This window comes from Leptonotus elevatus, chromosome 17 (genome assembly GCF_054856555.1).
Source record: "Leptonotus elevatus isolate MCC_2025b chromosome 17, RoL_Lele_1.0, whole genome shotgun sequence".
NCBI lineage: Eukaryota > Metazoa > Chordata > Actinopteri > Syngnathiformes > Syngnathidae > Leptonotus > Leptonotus elevatus.
In genome coordinates this window covers 5,134,205-5,156,074 of record NC_141255.1, presented here as the reverse complement: position 1 = coordinate 5,156,074, position 21,870 = coordinate 5,134,205, and the positions used below count along the sequence as shown (strand labels likewise).

General features: G+C 43.5%; 1 protein-coding gene across 2 annotated transcripts in view; it reads left to right on the top strand.

The window, feature by feature from the left end:
• The window catches only part of nlgn2a (neuroligin 2a), a 61,392-nt gene that overhangs the window by 20,208 nt on the left and 19,314 nt on the right, over positions 1 to 21,870 (top strand). Inside the window, exons 2-4 of one of the 2 annotated variants that reach the window (XM_086058279.1) lie at positions 925 to 1,623; positions 10,576 to 10,629; positions 18,980 to 19,129. In XM_086058279.1, coding sequence (XP_085914405.1) covers positions 1,164 to 1,623; positions 10,576 to 10,629; positions 18,980 to 19,129 — 664 coding nt within the window. In that variant the 5' untranslated portion in view covers positions 925 to 1,163. The remainder of the gene's footprint in view (positions 1 to 924; positions 1,624 to 10,575; positions 10,630 to 18,979; positions 19,130 to 21,870) is intronic. The other variant, XM_086058280.1, reaches the window with a different exon arrangement.

Below are 21,870 nucleotides of genomic sequence, written 5' to 3'. Positions count from 1 at the left end.
GTCGGGTGTGGGGTTTCTTAGAGTAACTCAACGAACCCTCGGGGTTCATTCGAACCCAAGTAAATCACTGATTCAGTCTGACCGCACTGTGCCAAAACAACAAGCCACCCGAGTGGGTGAGAGGAATTAAATGATCTGCCGTCTAGCCTCAGGACATTTAACTTTGAAATATAAAATTTTGTGGGAAAACGGGCGAGGGGACGGAAGACGATGGCGTGAAGTTGCTCCTGTGGGTGCGGGGGGGCGATGCAATTATGCGCTTAATGGCAACTTTAAAGTGGGCAATTAAAGCCGGATGATAAAGCAAAGGGGAGAGCAGTGGCGATTGGAAAAAGAAGTCTGTAAACATTGCGAATGGCTGCTCCCGCATTCCCGCGCCGTTACATAACCGCCCAACAATGTTATTACGACACGGTAATCTCCTCCATGCATTTGTGACGAGCGATGTCACATGAGGATTTGCGCTGAAGATTACATGAATGGATGTACAGCTCCGAGGCGCTCATTTGCATGCGCGTTTGCATTCGCGTCGCTACGGCTGAAACTGCGTTCGAGTGCGTGCGTTGACCTGACCTTGACAGTGAAGGGGTTAACAATGCCGTGATCTTTTGGGTTCTATTTACTTTTTGGGTGGCTTAAAGTAGGCCGGCCCTCGCGCAGGTTACACCGGGACGAGTTGAAATGAGTCCAAATTAGGGCTGCGGCGCATAAATAAAGCACGTGCTGCGGCAGCGGACTCGCTCTGCGGGAGGTCCACCGGGTCACATGACACCATACAAATGTCCCGGATTTATCCTCAGCCCGTGCTAAGTCATCGCAGCGTTGTGAAGCAAACGGATTTTCCTTAAATGAACCCGGGCGGGATGTGCTACTTTTCAGATCCGAGCTAATGGCTCCTTTTAATTTCTTGCTCTTCTGTCTCAGTGCAGGTGCGGACGTCGATGACATCACCAGGACGGGACCCAGAGGGATGGAACGTAACAGAACCATGGCTGGGGAAGCGATTGGGACCGCCTCGGTTCGTATTCAGCACTGACCTGCCACCCCCCCCCCCGCAGAGGCCCGCCTTCCCGATTCCCTCCATATGACCTTGGCGGGGCGCTGCTCCTTGTTTTAGTCATTCACCTTTGGACGACTACCTTTTGATTATTCCCCAAGCAGCCATGCACCGATTTCTACCGGCAAGTGAACGAAAAAGACAAAAGTCCCTCATGGTCGACTGGTGCGTGCTGGGCCTGGCCCTCCTCTTAAATGCGGCCTCCGCTCAAAAGGCCGAGCCCTCAAAGCAACCCATAGTCACCACCAACTACGGCAAGCTGCGAGGGATCAAGAAGGACCTGAACAACGAGATCCTGGGCCCGGTGGAGCAGTACCTGGGCGTGCCGTACGCCACGGCGCCCATCGGCGACCGCCGCTTTCAGCCGCCCGAAGCCCCGGGCTCGTGGCAGGAGATCCGCAACGCCAGCCAGTTCGCCCCCGTGTGCCCCCAAAACGTGCACGGGGTGCTGCCCGAGATCATGCTGCCCGTGTGGTTCACGGACAACCTGGACGTAGCGGCCGGGTACATCCAGAACCAAAGCGAGGATTGCCTCTATCTCAACGTCTACGTGCCCACGGAGGATGGTGAGTGCCGGGCTGCTGGGTGGGAGGGGCGAGAGGTAAAGGGAGGACTGACTCTGTGCTAAACCCTCCCCCCTGGCAGTCGCTCCAATCACCGTTCGTACGCGCGCAGCCCTTGAATGGGATTGAAATGACTGCAAAGCTGTGATTGGCCGATCATCCCTTCAGGGGAGGGGCTTAGCAAATTGTCATAAATGAATGACATTTCTTATTCCTCACCTTAAAGTTTAGAACAGTAGTACCTTGACATACAAGGAAAGGGATTCACTGACGTCAATGCATTTTTGTGCAGTTCCGCAACTATCACATGACTTAATTCCACTATGATAAAGCGATCTCATGGTTCATGTTTTCATTCTGTTCCAAAATGAGAAGATGGCGATGATGATTTTCTTTGGTGGAGTTCTGATAACGTTGTCGCGTGTTCTGACTCGCTGGTCGACTCTTGTCGGGTGTCATCCCCGCCGAAACTGGCTCCTTCCTTGATTGCATTTTTTTTTTTAAATATATATACAATTCAATGCAGAGCTTTTTTTCTCTCTCTCTCTTTTTGAGAGCTAACAGGAAATTTGATTAAATTGACTTCCCAGCTTGGTCACGGGATGAATTAAACTTGTAAGTCAAGGTACCACTGTTTGTGGACAAAAAATCTTGAGTCGTACCTCAAAAATCAATCAAGGGATGGAGTTTCATCGTTGGCATTCATTTTTTTGCTTGAAAAGTCAACGGAAAGTCATTTTCTGTCTCTTACTATCCGTCCCTAAATGCAGAAACTGGTCACCACAATAGTTTATTTAGTCACTAGTTTAACTTATTCCTTGTAGGTGTTGCTCATTAGTCATCTTTTGACTCCTTTCTTTGGAGTGCAGACCTGCTCTCTGAACAATAACACGCACGCAGCACACGTCTGCCCTTGTGGTCTTTTTACAAAAATATTTGATCATAAATTATATTTATTATTTAGTTGTATATTCTTTTATTTGCATTCCTACAGCAGGCGATTGCTAATCTCGCTTCATTCCTCGGAAGACGATAACGTCAGGAATCTATTAGGACTCCGTGTAGGTTCTGAAGAGCAAGAGTGGGAGGCTTTCTTCATAAATCATAGCGAGAGCTGTTCATCTGGCTCCTGCAGAGTCACGCTGGATCGATGGGAGGGAGGCGTCGATTGGGGGTGGGGCGGGGGGGGGGGGGGGGGTTCATTCCCAGCTCGCCTGGAGCACAAAGACAAAGTGCATGCTTCACCCTGCATTCTACTTGGGGACTCGAACTGCACCGGAGACTGCTCGGAAGTCGGGAATTACCTACTTGGAGCGTAAACAACAACAGCAGCGAAAAAAGACGCTGTCGATTGTAGAAAGTGTGTATTGTGATCGCGAGAAAACATGATGCAGCTCAATGGCAAACGGCATGGAAGAAGGCGAGCCTTGCGATGAGTCAGCGTTTCGCAGTTGTATATCTGTAAATAGATGAGATCGTAAGTTGATTATTGTTTACAGTAGTTCGGTATGGAGGACCAAAAATGCTACCAAAAAAATAAAAAAATACGGATATAAAATATGTATTTTATAAAAAAAAACGTAAAATTTTTATATATTTTTATTTATATTTTATAAAAAAAAGTTTTATTAAAAATATTTATTTTAATATTTTTTTTTTTCTATTTAATAATTCAAAAATTTAATACAAAAATATACATGTAAATGGAAATAACAACAACAAGAACATATATTCATAAATAAATAAATAAAAGTAAAAATAAATACAAAAATTTTAAACGAGACTCCAAAAATAAAAATAAATATAAAAATAAACGTGGAAAGAAAAAAAAAAATACAAATAGATATAAATATCAATCCATACATAAAAAGACTGTGCTCTCATATTTATTTATTTCATGTTGCAGATGCTGTCAGCATGAAATGCGTTTCAAATGAGGGGGCGCACCCAATTGTGTCTTGGGTTGGACTCTGCCATTGCAAGCTGCCTTTTGATGGTGGAGTGTTCTTTCATTCACCTCCCCCCATTTGCATAATATTTCATGACGCATTTAATGCTGAGAGCAGTGTTTTTATTTATTGATTTAATTCTATTTATATATTAATTTTTGCATTTATTTCCACCTTCACTTTAGTTTTTTTTTTATCTTGTTTTTTATTTTGTATTTATTTATTTATTTATTATTTACTCTTATTTATTTATGCATCGGTGCACATATAATTAGTTGTTTTTATTTCCATTTATTTCGTGAATTAAATTTTTGAATTTTTTTCTATCCATTTTTTATTTCACTTTTATTATTTCATTTATTTTACTTTTTTTTTTGCATTTTTTGTCCTCCATCATTCTGCCAGGCGACGCTCCAGCATGTCAACGTCTCATCTCGGCCTCGTTAGCGACGGGCTTCCTGGGCGTGGTTGCCGCCTGCACGCTCGTAATTATTCCATCCGCAGCGCCATCCATCTCCGTGCGTCAGCCCAGATCTCACACACACACACGCGCGCGCGCACACGCACACACACCTCGCAATCTTGCAATATTTCAATTTCCTTTCGAAACCCATCGGGAGCAGCTCGATTGCTAACGCGGTAACGGAGCGGCGACGTTGGCGCGGAGATGTTGATAAGATGATGACCGATAAATGAGACGGAGAGAAGGAAAAAATACAAATAAGCGAATAATGGAAGAGAAACAACTGCAATAAAATGTGATATATGACTGCTGATGCCCCCCCTCAGAAAAATCACTTTTATTGTTGCGCTCATCACTTCGCCTCTTGCCAGCCGCTGTGGCTTCTCTAAAAAGAACAAAAAATGCACAAGAAGCATTTCCACGTTTGTGTGTGTGCGTTTTCCAGACAAATCAAGAAGCAAATGAATAGCATTTTGCCCAGGGACAATTTGATTAATTGCAGAAATAAATCCACTAACCGAACCTCACATCTGGAGAACTTTCTTAGTGAGACTCCATTTACTTGTGAGACCTTCTCATGTCCCGCGCGTCTTCCCGTATTACGCCAGACACGACTTCCTAATCCTGCCCTCATCCCATTTTCGTGGAGATAGAATTCAATCAAGCGCGGAGGGAGAGATACCTTCACAAGTGGACTTCGTTCCAATATTAGGTAACAGCTTGATTGTGTCTGGTTCTCTTTTTTTTGGGGGGGGGGGGGGGCTCAGGGCCTGGCTTAGTAGGCCCCGAGTTGATTGGAAGAAACTGGACTCTTCTCATTTATGGAAGTTCAAATACTAAAACTTTCAATTCCGTTCCATACGAAGCAATCGTCGCCTTCAGTGCAACATTCCACCTTCTTTGCCTTCAGAAAAGTCTTCGGTTGCCTTCGCAGCTTGGGGTCATTGCCCGTCAGCGCTGCGAAGCGCCGTCCGGCGACTTCTGAAGCATTCGTCTGAACGTGAGCAAATAATATCAGCCGAAACGTAATCTCGCTCACTTCCCATCCGCCATTCCGCCGTTGGATGAGCAATGGAGACATTAATAGGACTTGGTTTGCTCATTTCAATGATCCATTTAGACTCGGCGGAGTGAATTGACTTTTCAACGGCACTTAAATAATCACACAATCTGGGAGCGCGTCTGATTTAAGTGCCGGGTGCAAGAAGTACCTCTGATTGTGTTCTATTAACGATCACAGGAGTGTTAGCGCCACGTCGCACGCTCCGTTTGTCTCAGTGACTGAATGTATCTCCTTAAAGCTACGTTTCAGGGCTGAATTTATGAGAATAATAACGCCCAGGTTTGATTGAGTCTGTCAGAGCGGCATTGCGTTCAAAAAACGTGTTTACGATTGGGTCTGCCGATCGCAATGGTGTCAAACGCTTTCGATAGACGCTGGCGTTATTACCTTTTTTGTCGAGGCGGGATTTGTCATGCAGGTCTTGTGTTCCGTCTCATCAAGATGGCGCAGGTGTCGTTCGGAGCCGCCGGGTCAGCAGTTTTCAAGCGAGTGCAGTCGGCCATCTTGGCGCGGGACTGTTGATTCAGCGTGGACACAGAAAGGAATGGAATTGGACAAAAGAAAAGTTGATTGTGACGTTTTTTTTGCAAGCTTGGGTGGGAAACATGCCCAAAACGTAAAGCACACTCTTGTGTCCTCACGAGTGACTTTGATGCTCAAATGTTCTACTTTTGTGGGCAGCTCCAACTATAAAACGCGCAAAACAATACGGAGAGTGCTTTTGATAGCAAAAATAATATAGCGCGTACGAGTACGTGGTCCTCGAACTGAATATCATTGATAACAAATAAATGCTTAAACGGCTCCAACAGTGACACACACTGTGGTCGCAGCCCGTTGAGGCAGCGTATATTATGGGATGCTGCGCTGCTCTAATGTACATACTGTATACCGCTACTATTCCACACTCTGCAGGCACCTCAAAGGGCCATCTCTTCTTCCCTTCAGGCTTTTTGAAGCTGAGCATGACACTGGCAGTGAATGCAAATTGACGCCCTCCCTCACCGCCCCACCGCTTCCTTCCCTTCCTGCTCACATGCCCACACACACACAAATAGTCCCTGCCTCCCACAGAGCTCAATGCGGGGGAGCCTGTAAATCATTTAGACCCACATTTCAGCACCACGGATAGCGCCGACCCATATACAGTACATGCACACACAACTATATATATATATATATATATATATATATATATATATATATATATATATATATATATATATATATATATATATATGTGCCACATCTGCGGGGGCGTTGCGGAGGAGCGATGTCATTATTCACAGAGTCGCTCAATAATTACATAACGCAACAAAAGTGGCTGATTGAGGGGCACAGGTGGAACAAAAAAAAAGACAAGTTAATTTGATACCTGTGTGTGCCCACTGGCTGCTATTAGGAAGAAAAGAACCAAGAAGATCAACTGTTTATTTGACACGCTAATGTTACTTTTGAAAGGAAATGACGACAAATGACTGAGTTACCGAAATGAAACGAAACGATCTCCTTACGGTCTCTATGTTCATTTCCCAGCAGTGCAAAAATACAATTTTTGGTCTAGTTTTATTTAAATAAATGATGTTTTTGTCTGTGCTTTGTAAACTAGTGCATGTCTTTAGCCACGCTGCTAGCTTGCTCCAAAATAAACCGGAGTTTACAAAAATTTTGCAAAACCAAAAAGTTGTTCAAAAACCACATGCTTCAAGACATTTCAATATATTTAGGAGTTGGGATTTGCATTTCTTAAAATTCGGATGGTAATATTTTTTTTCCCCTTTCACTGAAATTAAGATTGGCTCAAAATATCGGTTATTGGCCTCCTTGACTACTAATTATCGGTATCGTATCGACCCCCCCCCAAAAAAAAAAAATATATATATATATATATATATTAGGGGTGTGAATTTCCTAGTACCTGCCGATTCGATTCGTATCACGATTCCTAGGTCACCATTTGATTCAAAACCGATTAATCCCGGTACGAATCTATACGTTGGTTATTGCAAAAAAAAAAAAAAAATAGTATCTAAAACTTCAGGCTTATCACTGTGAGTCACTGTATTTAACAGCTGCGACTAGAATTCTCCTAGTACAGGCTTTCCAAAAAAAGGGCCGGTCATTAATCGCGCGTTAAAAAAAATGAGCGGCGTTAAAGGAGCTTTAAATTAACTCAAAATGAGCACACAGATTTTGACACCCCTGATATATATAACTCTATGTGTGTATGGTGTCACCAGTTGCAGTCTCCACACGTTCGTTTATACGCTCGTAGCTTTGAGATTAATCAAGTGCCAAAAGTGCAGCTGTGGCATCTATTCAGCATGAGAGAACACGGAGCATCTGTGAGAATGATTCGGTCGTGATGTCTTCAAAGCCTTCCCAGAAAAATGTAAACATCCTTTTGGAATTTCAGCGCCTTTCATAAGCCTTTCACACAGAAGCGAGCGACAAGAAATCACTCCAAAAGTGAATGGAATGCGTTGAGGCGGTTTTTCATTAAGAAGCCGCAAGTGTAACGTTTACTCACGGGAGTGGGCGGACCAAATAAAGTTGTCCAGCTATTGAATTATTTTGGTCCGCTTTATGAGAAACGTCCATGTGCTATTCTTGTTATTGCTTTTAGTATATCTCCTCCGAGGTCCAAATGGTCCAAATTTGGGTCAATCCCGCCGAGAAATAAAGGAATAAAAAAAAAAAAGATAGATAGAATCTGGACACAAAGGAAATAGCATTAACTATATTTATTATTTGCCTCCACTGATTAAATATGTGAACATAAGATTAGCTAAACGGAGAGAATCATCTTTTTGTCATTGAAATGAATGGAAAATGCCATTAAGTCTGTGTTTTGGTTGCCGGCAAGTGATCCTATTTGTAAATCAGTTTTGGCAGCGGTGAATGCATGAATACTTAATCCGACAAGTGTGCGCTCGTGTGTGTTCACTGTTCAATGTGCGCCGCGCTCCATGGGTGGAAAATGGCTTTAACCTTCACGCCTACTTGATAATTACCACTCTGTAAATGTCATTCCGTCGGCTTCCCCGTCACTCGGCGCGTCTCCCTTGTTTGCTTCTCGTTCGCACCCGGCTTCACATGACACGGCCGCCAACATCATCTGTTTACATTTTGGCTTTTTTTTTTTTTTTCCCCTCCTCATTTGACCAGGCCAGGATTTTGACCTCCTGTCTCCTTTCTGCCCCGGTGCAGATTGGCTGCACGTCTCGACCCCAATTTTAATGGTCTGATCTTTAGGCGTATGTTGTGAAATTGGTCTTGGCGCGGGTTTTCATAATCCTGCAGATAGACAGGCAAAGCGAGAGGGCATCGTTCCATTAAATCCATTGTAAGGGAAAAAAAAGACAAGACAAAAAGCAGTTTATCACTCTATTAAACGGATTTGCTCCCCAATTGAAAGGTGCATATTACATTCCGTTGCAGTGTGAACCAGTAAAACCTCAAATGAAAGTTCCTGCATTGAACACTCTATTTCAGTATTTGTGTGTTGTGTGCAATAGGGGGGGGGGGGGGGGGGTTTGAGGCCGCACATGCTTTTCAGCTCCTTTGATTGGACTCCATGAAACTGCGTCATCTCCTCCTTTTCTGTTTTTTTCCCCTTGATTCCCGCCGCCCGCCGTCTCAGCCTGTTATCGCGACGTCAATCAAACGCCATCAAGTGCTCCTCTTGTCGACATGTCACCAAACCAGTGAATGTTGCTTGATTGAAAGACTCCTTGCACTACATGACCCTTTTGTTGAAAGGAATAACAAATAGCTAGACAATTTGCAGTAACTATTTTGAGCCGATATTTCAGTATCAGTTTCAGGGGGAAACAAATATTACCTTCAAAATTTTAAGAAATGCAAACCCCAACTCCTAAATATATTGAAATGCCTTAAAGCATGTGGTTTTTGAACAACCTTTTAGATTTGCTAAATGTTGTGAACTCCGGTTTATTTTGGAACAAGTTTCCGAGACGCGCAAGCTAGCAGCGGGGCTAAAGACATGCACTAGTTTACAAAGACTAAAAACCATTTATTTTAATAAAACCAGACCAAAATTTTTATTTTTGTGCTCTTAAGAAATGAATATAGAGACCTTAACTCGTTTGCTCCCCAAAATTGTATAAATACGTATTTTAAATGTTTTAAGTGTCCCAAAGACGTATTTATGCGTGTTTTATGTTTTTTTTTATGCTAGAGCATACAGAAGGCTTTGATGCAGCCTTTCAACTGCAGAGAATGCTTGAGGAAATTGTAGTTATTACAAAAACGACCAGCAGGTGGCGGCAGAGCAAATGAGATCAACCAGGGTCATGTGGAAAAAAAACTTAGTTACCCACAGTTCTAAACTGATTTGTGAATGATGATGAAACTTAGCTATATTCCAATGCTAATTGCACCAAAACGGAAACAGATAGAAATATACTTTTTTTTTCCTGATGAAAGAAGAGACTCTAATCTTTCTTTTGGTTTTCATGTTTTTATAAGCAAAAGACCACAATATTCTGTGGGCCTTGCAAAATCAGTCAAAATCCAGTAAAACGGCCAAGAGCGAAGGGGATTGCTTCAGTGAAAATGGCTTGTAGTGAGTGAATGAGTAACTCAGTCATTTGCCGTCATTTTCTTTCTTAGAGCGTCAAATAAACAGTTGATTTTCTTGGTTCTTTTCTTCCTAATAGCAGCCAGTGGGCAGACAGGTATCAAATTAACTTGTCTTTATTTATTTTTTTTCACCTGTGGCCCTCAATCAGCCACTTTTGTTGTGTTATGTAATTATTGCGTGACTCTGCGAATAATGATATCGCTCCCCCCCGCAACGCCCCCGCAGACGTGGCTTTCTCTGAACGCGGGTACAACAGCGACAGGCATATTGTCCGACACTGCAGCAGCGTAATTGAAGGTTGTTGGGTTGGGTTTTTTTTAGGCTTGGCGTTGGGCACTGCGGTGGCCTAATTGACTATTGTTTTCTTCTTTGATGATGTGCTTTCACTGTGCGATTTAAATGAGAGAGAGGGGGGGGGGGGGGGGTTTGGGGGGGGGGGTGTCAAATTTGCACATTTTCTGCTACACGTTTTTTTTGGGGGGGTGGTGGGGGGCGTACAACTGGAAGCACCTGAGCTAGTAGATGCAGCCACCAATAAGAGATCGGAGGGGAAAGGGCTAGGGCGCATTTCTCCCGCAGGCGGACAGAAGCAAAAGAGGAGATGACGACATCATCAGCTTTCTTGATCTTGTGTCTTTTCTTGTGATAAATGTGTCTGTGATGCATTTTGTTTTTGTCCTCTTTTTAAACAACAAAACGCAGAAAGAAAGAAAAAACACAACTCTTACTGCTTTGTCCTTTTTGCTCTTGCTTCTTTTCTTAATTTTTGGTATTCTTTTTTTGTCTTTTAATTTTTTTTAAAACGTTTTTTGCCAGTAATCTTTTTTGAATTTTCTCTTTTCTCTTTTTCCCCCCCTTTTTTTCTGAACCCTAGGTCCGCTCACAAAAAAACACGATGAATCTGCAGCCAACAAGCCTCGAGACGAAGGTATTTTTGATGCATGTTTTGCCTTTTTTCTTGTTTTCCAGTCTTTTTTTGGGGGTGTGTATGGAAAACACACACGCACGCACACGCACACACGCACGTCACAAGGTGGCTATGTTCCGCACCACACGCAATAAATGTGCTGACTTTTGAATTAAAAACCATCGCCAGGATGAACAATCTTCATCTGGAAGTCATCGTGTGTGTTTTCCATCCTCATCGCCGCTTCCGAAGCGACCTTGAACGCATCGCACCAGATTTGTCCCCAAAATGTAGATGAGCCCAACGATGATTTGGGCCCCAAACCCTCAGCTCAAGGGTGAAATTGTTACGGAGCCCGCAAATATATCGCCAGCCAATAATATCAGGTTGGTTCGAGGGGGGGGGGGCATCCAAGGACACTTGTGGCCCCCGTTAGAGGATGTTAGTCGTTTATCTCCTCGCTGCAGCAGTGCAGCTGATTTTATCATCCCTCCTGTTTCTTGGAGGCATTTATTTTTTTTTCTCAGGGGTTTTGTGAGAGGGGATCTTTTTCTTCTTGGGCAAAGTTTGAGGCTTTTTTTTTTTTCCACAGGCATCAAACTGATTCAAAAACACAATTTTAACCCCAAAAGTGGACAGAAGATATTTTCAGTGGCAAAACATTGTTATTGTCATCCGCTGTTGTGTGGGAATAAGCTAGTGCGCTATTATAAGCAGAACAATAGAAATGGTTGGAGCCTTACGTTATTTTGCAGCGGATCGAAAGATAGAGCGCAAGCAGTGAGGCGTGTGGGGCCAGGTCAAAGGTTATCATAAGGCTGGTCAGGGTTGTCATAGACGGATGAGGTATGTGTGGCACTTCTCACTGGATCTCCTCCGGCTTCTCGCTTTCTGATTCCGATCTGCGCCTTTAAATGAGCAACCTTATCGAGCTTTTGGCGACATCCGAGCTCGTGCGTCTTCCATCCAACAGAAATAATGACAGCCCGGTGAAGTGTGAGAGGTTAGCATTTAGGAATTAATTAAAGTGCAGAAACTAATGACCTACTCCATCTGCTAATCTGCAAGCTGTCAACTCAGGCTCCCTGAGGTATGGATCCCAACAACATGGAAATCCCCCGGCAAAAATAAATAGGAAATAAAAAGGGCCTTTGATTAATTTGTTTTGCTTTTAATATTGTAAACGAGTTTGCTTCACAGCCTGATTATTTTATTTACAAGCACGGCGGCGGGCCCCGGGGCGTCGACTCGTGTGATGCATTCGAGAGGGGCTTTGGATTATTCCAATAACGACTGCCGGTGATAAGAATATGACGCAGGCAACAGGGTTTTAATTACAGTGTGATATATCGAGGGTCTTTAAGACAGGGCTCCATTTCTAATAATAATTAATTGATCAAATCCTGTCAAGCAAGCCAAGTTTATTTGTATCACAACACTCTTGCCGTATTATGTGACAAGAGGCAAAGAAATAATGAGACAACCTCAAAAGATATTCAAGCTAAACAGTAAGTTATATATATATATATATATATATATATATATATATATATTGTTGCTAATGCTAGCTAGCATACAACCTAACCTGCGAAACGAAACACCCCACGGGCAAACACAAATGATGGTAATTATAACATTTCAAGCCAAATATATTTATGTTAAACTATATCTGCAAATGTGTTGAACGCTTTTGAGCTTTTCTAAATCCTTTTTACTAGCCCGTGTCAAGCAACAAATGTTGACACAGGGTTGCATCAAAAGTTAGGGATGTTCGTTACCACTTTTTTTCTCAGATCGATACCAGTACGACGTAGTCAATGGTCACTGATACCGATACCAAGTACTGATACCACTAGCACTTTTGGAAACATAACATTTTAGATAGATAGATAGATAGATCTATAGATAGATTGTGTTCTTGTTGTTGCTTTCTCCTTGTTTTCTCCGGATTGGATAGCAACTGTCGCAGGAGCGTTCCAATTAAGGGCCGCATTGTTGCATTCGAGAGGGAGAACTCTGAGAGCCTCTCCTAAGGAAGGCTGTCGCTGACAGCCAAGACTCCCTTTTCAGCTAAATCGAAAATACATGAAAAAGCCGCAATGTGGGAAAAGACGCTAATCAGCATTTAGAATGTAAATGCAGACACTCGACCGCTACTATACATTAGAGACAACGATTTATGCGTTACTCCCGGAGAAGTTCATGGAAGGCTTGCAATGTTCATAAAAAAGTCAAGTCCTTTCCACGTATGAACTCACGCGCGCTTACTGCTTCTCTGCTTCTTTGGAACTCAGACAGCCGGTTAAATGCTGGCTAAGGGCGGAAACGCGCGGGAAAAAGAGTGAAGCGTGAGGTGCAAGGAGGACGAGGAGGTTGCATGAGGACGGTGTCACGCTTCATTGCGTTGTCTGCATGTAGACAGAAGCAGATGAGCAAAGAGAGAAGAAACGTGTTCATGTGCTCCCCCTCATTTCATTCCAAACCTGCCAGCGGTACACTCGTCATGCCGCTGCCTCCATCTTGCTACGTAAGCACAATCTCAAATCCACCATAACGCTGTTCAGATGTACTCTTTACTGTTTCCAGTCCTCACTTTGCACTTACACAAAGCTGGGCTCATGTTTTTCATAACATAAAGTAAGAAATAATTATACGTACAATCAGAGGTGGCAAAGAAAGTAAGAACCCTGCCACACTTTGGCTTTAGCCCCTGATGCTAGCTAGCTCCCTAGCTAGCTCACATAGTGCTTGTTTACCAGGGGCTAAAGCAGTTCGAGCACCACGCGAGCTAGCTAGGGAGCTAGCTAGCTAGCATCTGGGGCTGAAGCCAAACTGTGGCAGGGTTTTTACTTTCTGGACCTGGATTTGCCACCTCTGATTGTACGTATTATTATTTCTTACTTTATGTTATGAAAAACATGAGTCCAGCTTTGTTAAAGTGCAAAGTGAGGACTGATGCTAGCTCGCTAACGAGCTCCAAGCTTGTTTACCAGGGGCTAAAGCAGGTAAACGAGCATCATGGGAGATAGCTAGGGAGCTAGCTAGCTAGCACCTGGGGCTAAAGTCAAACTGTGGCAGGGTTTTTACTTTCTGGACCTGGATTTGCCACCTCTGCGTACAATAATGTAAATAGTGTGTTTGCGAATGTAATAGTGATTCCGTATTTGTGTCATTTTGCACTAAATCCTCGTGGGAACTGCTTCCCGGATTTAAATGAATGCAGCAAATAATTAAATAGCATTTTCATCCCTCCTCATTGACCGATAAGCAACAAGCCAAGAATCTAATTTTCACGCATTTGGGAATATTTTCCACTTCGGGCAAAAATGTGACTTAACTCGGTTGTCACGCATACTTAAAAAGGCAGAATCCATGGATGTAATGTTTTGTGCCTTAACAAAAGCAAGCGGGCGGACGTGAACACTCAGGAGAGGAGCAGCGGGGATCAACACGAGTCCAAGAGGGTTAAGGCTAAAAGAAAGCGACGTGGGACATGGAAGGAAAAGGAGGTTAAAGGCGGGAAAACAAGCCAGAATGCCTTCGCCTGTGCCGTCCTTTGTCTCATGCAGCACTTGCGAGGACAGAGCGGGGCTGCGTCGCCCGAAAACTCGGATCTGCCTCCCCATCCGCTCAATTTGTAGAAATTCCATGAGGAGTGAGAGCGAACCCGAAAAATAATCCGCCGTCTATAGTGGAAGGGAGATGAGGGAGTGGGACGCCAATTAGGTTGGAGTGGAAAAACATCAACAGTGCCAATTTAAAACATACTTTCCGCATTTATTGTCAAATTATTCATCAGTTATATTTATCAATTAACATTTTGAATCAATTACATTACAGTCACCTGTGCACTCTAAAAACAGTTGGGTCAAAAGTAACCCAATTATGGATCAAAAATGGACCGATCCACATCATGGGTCAATTTGACCAAATGACCCAATTTTTTTGACCCAACAATAAAATGCACATATTTGAGAAATGTGGCATAAAAATATCCAATGCAGTTTTGAATGGAGGAGTTTCTAAGACAGAAACAGAAACATGTAAAGGTTTAAAAAAAAAAATTGGATTAGTTTAAAAAAAGTTTTATCGAAGATCCATAGCCTGTTTAACTCATTCACTGCCATTGACGTCTATAGGCGTCAAAAATTAATTTGAACTATTTCTATTAGTTAAAAAAACAAAATCCACTTTTTTACAAAATTATGAAAAAATTTACTCACCTACACCCCTCATTTTTAATCATCTTTTCTTCTTTATAATAAATTAAAAATATATATTTTTAATAATCTTTACTTAAAAAGAAAATATAAAAAAAAATAGGGGCGTCAGGCAATTAATTTTTTTAATCGTAATTAATCCCATGATTTCACTCACGATTAATCCCAAATTTTATATCTGTTCTAGGTTTTCATACTCTTGTTAACAAAAGTAGGGAAAAAAATATTAAACTAATAGAAATAGTTCAAATGAATTTTTGACGTCTATAGCCGTCAATGGCAGTGAATGAGTTCATTGTAAATTATTGAGTACAAATTGGATGCAGCCATAATTGCGCTTCGTGACACTTTTTTGAGTGATGATCAACTAATGATGATGTCATCGACCCAATGTGGACGAAAATCAAATCTGATCGCTTCAAGAAACAGTCCCGTTGCTTATATAATTTAAATTACATGAACCAGCACTAGGGACTCTAAAAGCCCTGGGCAGATATGATTGACATGGTAACAAAAATAAGCTGAAATCTGATTGGACAAAAAAAATTAAAATTAAATAAAAACCTTAAATGCACATCCATTTTGTGAATGCAGTGCAGTCAACAAAAATGCATCCAAATAAGGAGAATTGACTATTTGGAATATATAAACACAATTTCTTGGAGCAAATAGTTGAATTTAGTTTGTAAATGTGTAGTGCTTCGGCAAGCAGACTTCGCACTACTGCCTATTTGTTTGGCCTAAATGAACAAAGACGGGGAGGAGACGAGGCAGCCGGAGGCTCCGTAAATAACAAGATATGGATCCAGCGCGATGGGAGGCCAGCGAGGTAGAGGAGCAAACACTTCAGCGCCGAGGTGCAGGAGCACTTGTGTTGTTGAAGATGTTATTGAACCTCATCGGGGCGGGATGCTGTTCTTTCCTGCCGCTCCATCTCGCCACATCTGCTCCTGCTTTTTATACAGTTTTGTTTGACCGAGCCCACGCCTTATGTGGCGAATGCAGCGGCAGCGACAGAAGCACAAAATACATGAATAAATACTTCAAAACTGAGTATTTTTATTCGGGTATACACAGGTTTATATATAGTGGATACTTATTGTACTTTTCAACACCACATTTTTTTGTTTTTGTATTAAACCAGAATGTGCATCAGTGTGTTAAAAACAAAACAAAAAAATAACTTCCTGGCTAACGATGGAATCCAGAATGTTTTTCTTGCTTTGGTCCAGTAAATCTATCTGTATTAAACTGTACTAGCTAGCTAGCGCTAAGCTAACCTGTCGTCTCCGTCCGGCGTCCACGTGGCTAAACGCTGTAATGGCGTGAGAGGCGTTGATAGCCTAGCCGGGCTTCACTAACTGCTAAACAGGTGCATTTGATACTAGCTAGCCGGCTAACACGCACAAACTCAATACCTACTTTGTATATATTTTACATTGTGCATGTATGTTTGATGTTTAAAGGCCAAGTCAATTCATATTCCCATTAAACACAGTCACATCCAGGTCCAGTAAATCCATCTGTATTATGCTGTACTAGCTAGCTAGCGCTAAGCTAACCTATCGTCTCCGTCCGGCATTCACATGGCTAAACGCTAGGATGGCGTGAGAGGCGTTGATAGCCTAGCTGGGCTTCACTGAAAGCTAAACAGGTGAATTTGATACTAGCTAGCCGGCTAACACACACAAACTCAATACCTACTTTGTATATATTTTACATTGTGCATGTGTGTTTGACGTTTAAAGGCCAAGTCAGTTTATATGTCAATTAAACACAGTCACATCCATTTAACCTTACCTTCGCTGGCAGTGTATCTAAAAATGCACCCGAGGCGTATCCGCACACACATATACATCTCCGATGCAATCAGTCTGGCCCCGTGATCCATTGTTCTCTAACGATTGGTCTTTAGGCCAGCTCGGCGGCCTGTGGGCCAGCTCTGCCACTGTGCATCTCATCAGGGCCCATTCATCACTTCACGTCTCTCTCCACCTCCGGTCCTCCATCACGGTGGCCTCCCAATAACCTGCGTGCGCGTGACGCCGGTACCGCTGCTGGCACACGTGAACATACATCACTCACAATTTTCAGGCTGACCTGAAAATGCGCGATAACTTTTTAGAGTTGATCTTGGTTTGACCTTCTCGAAACTTGCTGTTCCCTAAGGCCAAATTTACACTCGACTCCTCTCTCAGCTCATCAGTACAGCACTAATATTAGTCGTTCTGTGCAGAGGATAAAGAACATATGCCTGTGAATAGTGTTTTATTGTGTTGTTGCTGTTCCGTTTGTTTCTTAAAGGGTTAAAGTGCTGCAACAAGAGATGCTAATTAGCATTAGCATTCAGGTAGCAGACAGGCGAAGCTATGCGGTTGTGTCTCAAGACTCGATGTTCATCAGTCACCAGTCAAGCAGCAGGATGGCGAGGGGAGCAGAAGGTGGCGTCCTGGGGGTTGTCGGTGGGTGATGTGCTGAACACGAGTGCAGGCCTAATAGTGCCATTGTCTGCTGTTCTGCTTGAGAGCATCTGCAGCCGAGCTGCGGCTCCTCGGGGTACCCGCCTTCTGCCGGCTCGCGCCTTCGCCACTGCTCTCGTTCAAGTTTGCCGAACGGAGTCGGCGTGTTCAGCCTCGTTGCTTCGTGTTTACTGTGCTCCTTTTGGACCGCTTTCATCTGGTGATGGTCCAATTTTCACTCTTGATCTCCATCTTCGTGCCATTAAGTCCCAGGTCAATTATCTCAGACTGCCTTGTTGAAATGCCAAGTTTTGGGGATATCCCAAAAATGAGACCACGATAAATTATTTAAAAACTTTTACTAATATAACCTTTAAAATGTACAACAGAATTGAGAAAGAAAAAAATCAAAAAGGGGAAGTGAATTTGAGATATAGTTGCAAAAGTGTGCACACCCTCAAGAATTCGAAATCACATTAAGTTCAGATCCAATTTAACATTAGTAAGAATGTGATTGGCTATTCCTAAACACATCCCCTGTTATATATGTTTGCTTCCGCTCCGTATTTCGTTCATTTCGTTGACGCAATCACCACAGTTGCAAGTGTGCAGCAATCGCGGCGTACGTGCTCGGCTTGAGCAGCTCAAATGCAGCTGCAAGGGAGCCGTCAGTCAACGAAGGGGATCAATCGTATTGATTTGCAAACAGGTACTTGGGATGCATTGTTTCCAGAGAACAATATGTCACCGTGTACTGCGAGTCCAAAGGGGAAAGTAGATACTTTAGTCGAAAGCTCAATGCAAAGAAAAGGCATTTTCAGTATACTGGCTTAGTGACGTGAACTCAAGTAGGGGATGCCAGGTCACCATGGCAACAACAGCTGATTTTCATCCTCATTACGAGCCGGTATAGCACTGACAGGATTCCTAAAGTACAATTATGATGTGCTGTTGTTGTTGTTGATGCAAAATCTTTCCATTGTTGCCGTCCTGCCAGCGCTCAACAATAGCATCCGAGAGAATACATTTCCTGGAAATGGACCGCTGGGGAATTGACCCAGAAAGATGTTGATGCAACTGTCCTTGCAGCTCAGCGCCGACCGACTGATTTTCACATTTGTGAGGGAGCCGAGGCGCGAGCCAAGGTGGTAGGGGGTGGGGGGGGGGGGGGGGGAATTATGGAAATTTAGGATGGAAAAACAGCTGGTGACCTGTCATGAGCAAGGACAACAATGGACAGAGGACACCCAACATTTCATGTTTGATGGTGGTGCCCCCCCCTCCCCCCTTCAGCTTGTAACGCTACCTCTATTCTGATTTTCGCACATTTTCGTGTTTCTGAATTCATGTGAGACAAAAATAAATATATAAACTTAAATATGCTTTCAGGAGAAGCTCAAAGTGAAACATTGGCTTATGTGTACCTAAATGATCTTAAGCTATCCCACCCCCCCCCCCCCCCTCGCAAGCAAGAGTGAGGAGTAAATGCGTGTAAAAAATTCAAATGTGTGTTTCTCCCCAGCATCTCCACATCACTTGACAATCAGCAACACTGCTTGCACTGTGTTATTTCAAATTGCCTTAAAAGTACTCACCCGACTACTTTCTAGTGCAGTCCTCCTCAATCAAGTGTTGCCATTTGTTCTTATTATCAAAAAGCAACATCTAACCCAAATGACGCTCCTTCTGCAGATATTCGCGACCGCAGGAAGAAGCCGGTGATGCTGTTCATTCACGGGGGCTCGTACATGGAAGGCACCGGAAACATGTTTGACGCCAGCGTCCTCGCCGCCTACGGCAACGTCATCGTTGTGACCATGAATTATCGTCTGGGCGTGCTGGGTGAGTCGTGGAGCTTTTGGATTTTTTTTTGTCACTCTGCAAATTGGGACACGGGCGCCGATTTTCCAAACAAGAGGCCAAGTGTGCTTGCTAAACGTAAGATAGCTAAAACCAGTGGCTGTCAAGTCAAGTCTTCATTTCTTATATTGTATTCTTTATTTATGTGTGAAGCCTGATCCTTTTTCGGTTATGATTTGATTTGTGTTTTCTCTATGAAGCTGAAATCATTCATTCATTCATTCAAACGGAGCAGCAATGCATACAAAGAGCATACAACAACTCTCCGCAGCGTTAAATACGTAACGGGAGCCGCCCCGGCGCTCGACCTCAGGCCGCTCGGCTGCCGTGGCGACAGGCGTCATAAAAACCCAAGGAAGGGAGATGAAAGTGAGACAAGGCATCCATTCGCACGTGATCAATGGCTGAGAGAGCAGAGGGCATGGAAGCGCGCACACACAAAGATGAGGGTGAGAGATGAGAGAAGCGATGGCAGGAGAGAGATGAGAGGGAGGCCAGAGAGCAGGAAGGGGGGGGGGGGGTGGAGGCGGATTTGCCTGCCATGCTAAAAATAAAACCCGCAGAGCCGCTTCAGTGTGCGGCGGAGCCCGTGTTGTTGCACACTCTTGAGACGTGTGTGTGCGTGCGTCTCGCTGCAGATATAGCATCCTCGTACCCCCGAGGAGTGCAACGTGCAAAATGGAGGCTCGAGAATTGGTTGTTTGAAATTGCTCTTAAACGCACGCCCACAAGCGTGCTTGACGTAAAACCTAATGAGTTGCTATTAAGCCGGTTGGTGGGACGAGCAGGGCCAGCAAGGCCTTTTCTCTCGTTTTCCATGTTTCTCACCACTAACATGATCAGGTGATCATTAGATTCAGCTGCGCTGGAGGAGGGAGACATGGAAAACAGGCTGGATAGGGGCTCTCGAGGACCCAACCTGGCCACCCCTGGTCTATTGTCTTCATTTGCCAGCGTTTCCATTGACTGCGCTGCTTCTAGTATGTAAATGTAAATGTTCCATTTTTTTTTTTATCCAATCAGATTTCAGCGTCCATGTGTTGCCATGCCAATCTAATCTGTCCAGGGCCAATGTTTGCTGTTAGTTATAAATAGGACTGTTTTTTTATTTTTTATTATCAGATTTCATATTCATCCTTACAGGGCTAGAGCACCGGCCCCCTGATGACATCAGCATTTTTCTGTCCTGTGATTGGTTAATCAGAGCAAAACTTCATGTGTGTGCGTGTGGTATCAGTCAGCGGTGTGAGAGCAACCTGACATGACCAGAGGGACGGTTTCCAGACGCGCAGGCAGAACAACTCAAGCACATTGGCCAAGATACACACACACACACACACCCACACCCCCAATGGATCAATACACTCACACACACACACACACATACACGCAGTTTCCATAGTTACCCCCTCAAGAATTGATGCGCAAAAGTCCCTTCCACTCAATATACAGTATGAGGCTTGAGTTTGGTGTCACGCACATACATAATACATATGCAAATCATCTAGAGCAGTTCAAAATCAATATTTATCAAACGTCATAATCACCAGAGATGGCCCGTTTCAAGGTATCAGCACTCACAGTATCAGCCGTCATCTTGTGGCTGTTTTGCAATCAGGAACTAGAAATTAGAAGAATAGGAAAAAAAAAGACGTATCGGACATCCTGAATACTAATTAGATACTAGACAAAAGTGCAATTTCGGGAGAAATTCCATGGGAATGCTGGATAGCTGAATGTAAGCTGATTGCTTAAATTGAAAGATAAATGATGTGAAAGTTACAAAGCATTAATTGTAGAACACTTGCACTGCAATCTGTCTAAGGTGGGATTGGAACCATCGCCTCCTGTTTAGTGGCCTAAGGTCCGCCATAGTGCCCACTGTGCAATTGAAGGATATCTTGCTGAATGCTAGAGTGAATGTCATTGAAAATGAATGGAGATTTAGTGGCTTTATAATGTCAAAAGACATTAAAAAAAAAAATTTAATTGGACAATGACTATTTTAGAAATTAAAGTGAAAAAATGTGTTCCATCCCGGATTTGAACCCATGCACCAGCATGACTGAGGAATGGCAGGCAAGTTTTTTTTTCCATGTGCACCAACTGACTCCGATGTATTATGAAGACGTTTTTTCACATCAAAAAAGTGTGGATAATAAAAAGTACCTGAAATAATAAAAATTAGAAGCAACATTTGTGAGAATGCTGTCCAGCAGTCCTGGTAACTACAGACAATTTTGCTCTGACTAGCCAATCACAAGACAGATGTCATTAGGAGCCATTGATCTGCCCCTGTAAAGGCAAATTTGAACTCCTAGGCAGATTAGATTGGCATGGCAACACATAGATGCTGAAATCTGATTGGATAAAAAATGCAACATTCACATGCACGTACTGGAAACACAAGCAAAAAGAAGACACAGTCGTACTTTGTCCATTTTGACATTTTCCTCACTGCCAATCAGCGATCTCTGCCGGTATCCAGTCAAAGGCATGTTTGTTGACTGCTAGTTGACTGTTTACAACTCGGGTTACCTGCCTGCCTCTCTCATCAGCGCTCCTTCATCTCCGTCCCTCCTCATTGTGGCCCACTTTTGCTGCGGGCGCTCCGCAAAAGTGGGAGTTATGGGACCGATTAGGCGGATGCGTGTTTCCCGTGTCAGAGCGTCGTCGGCGGGGAGCTGCGGGCCGCTAATAGCCGGGATTGATCATCATTACGC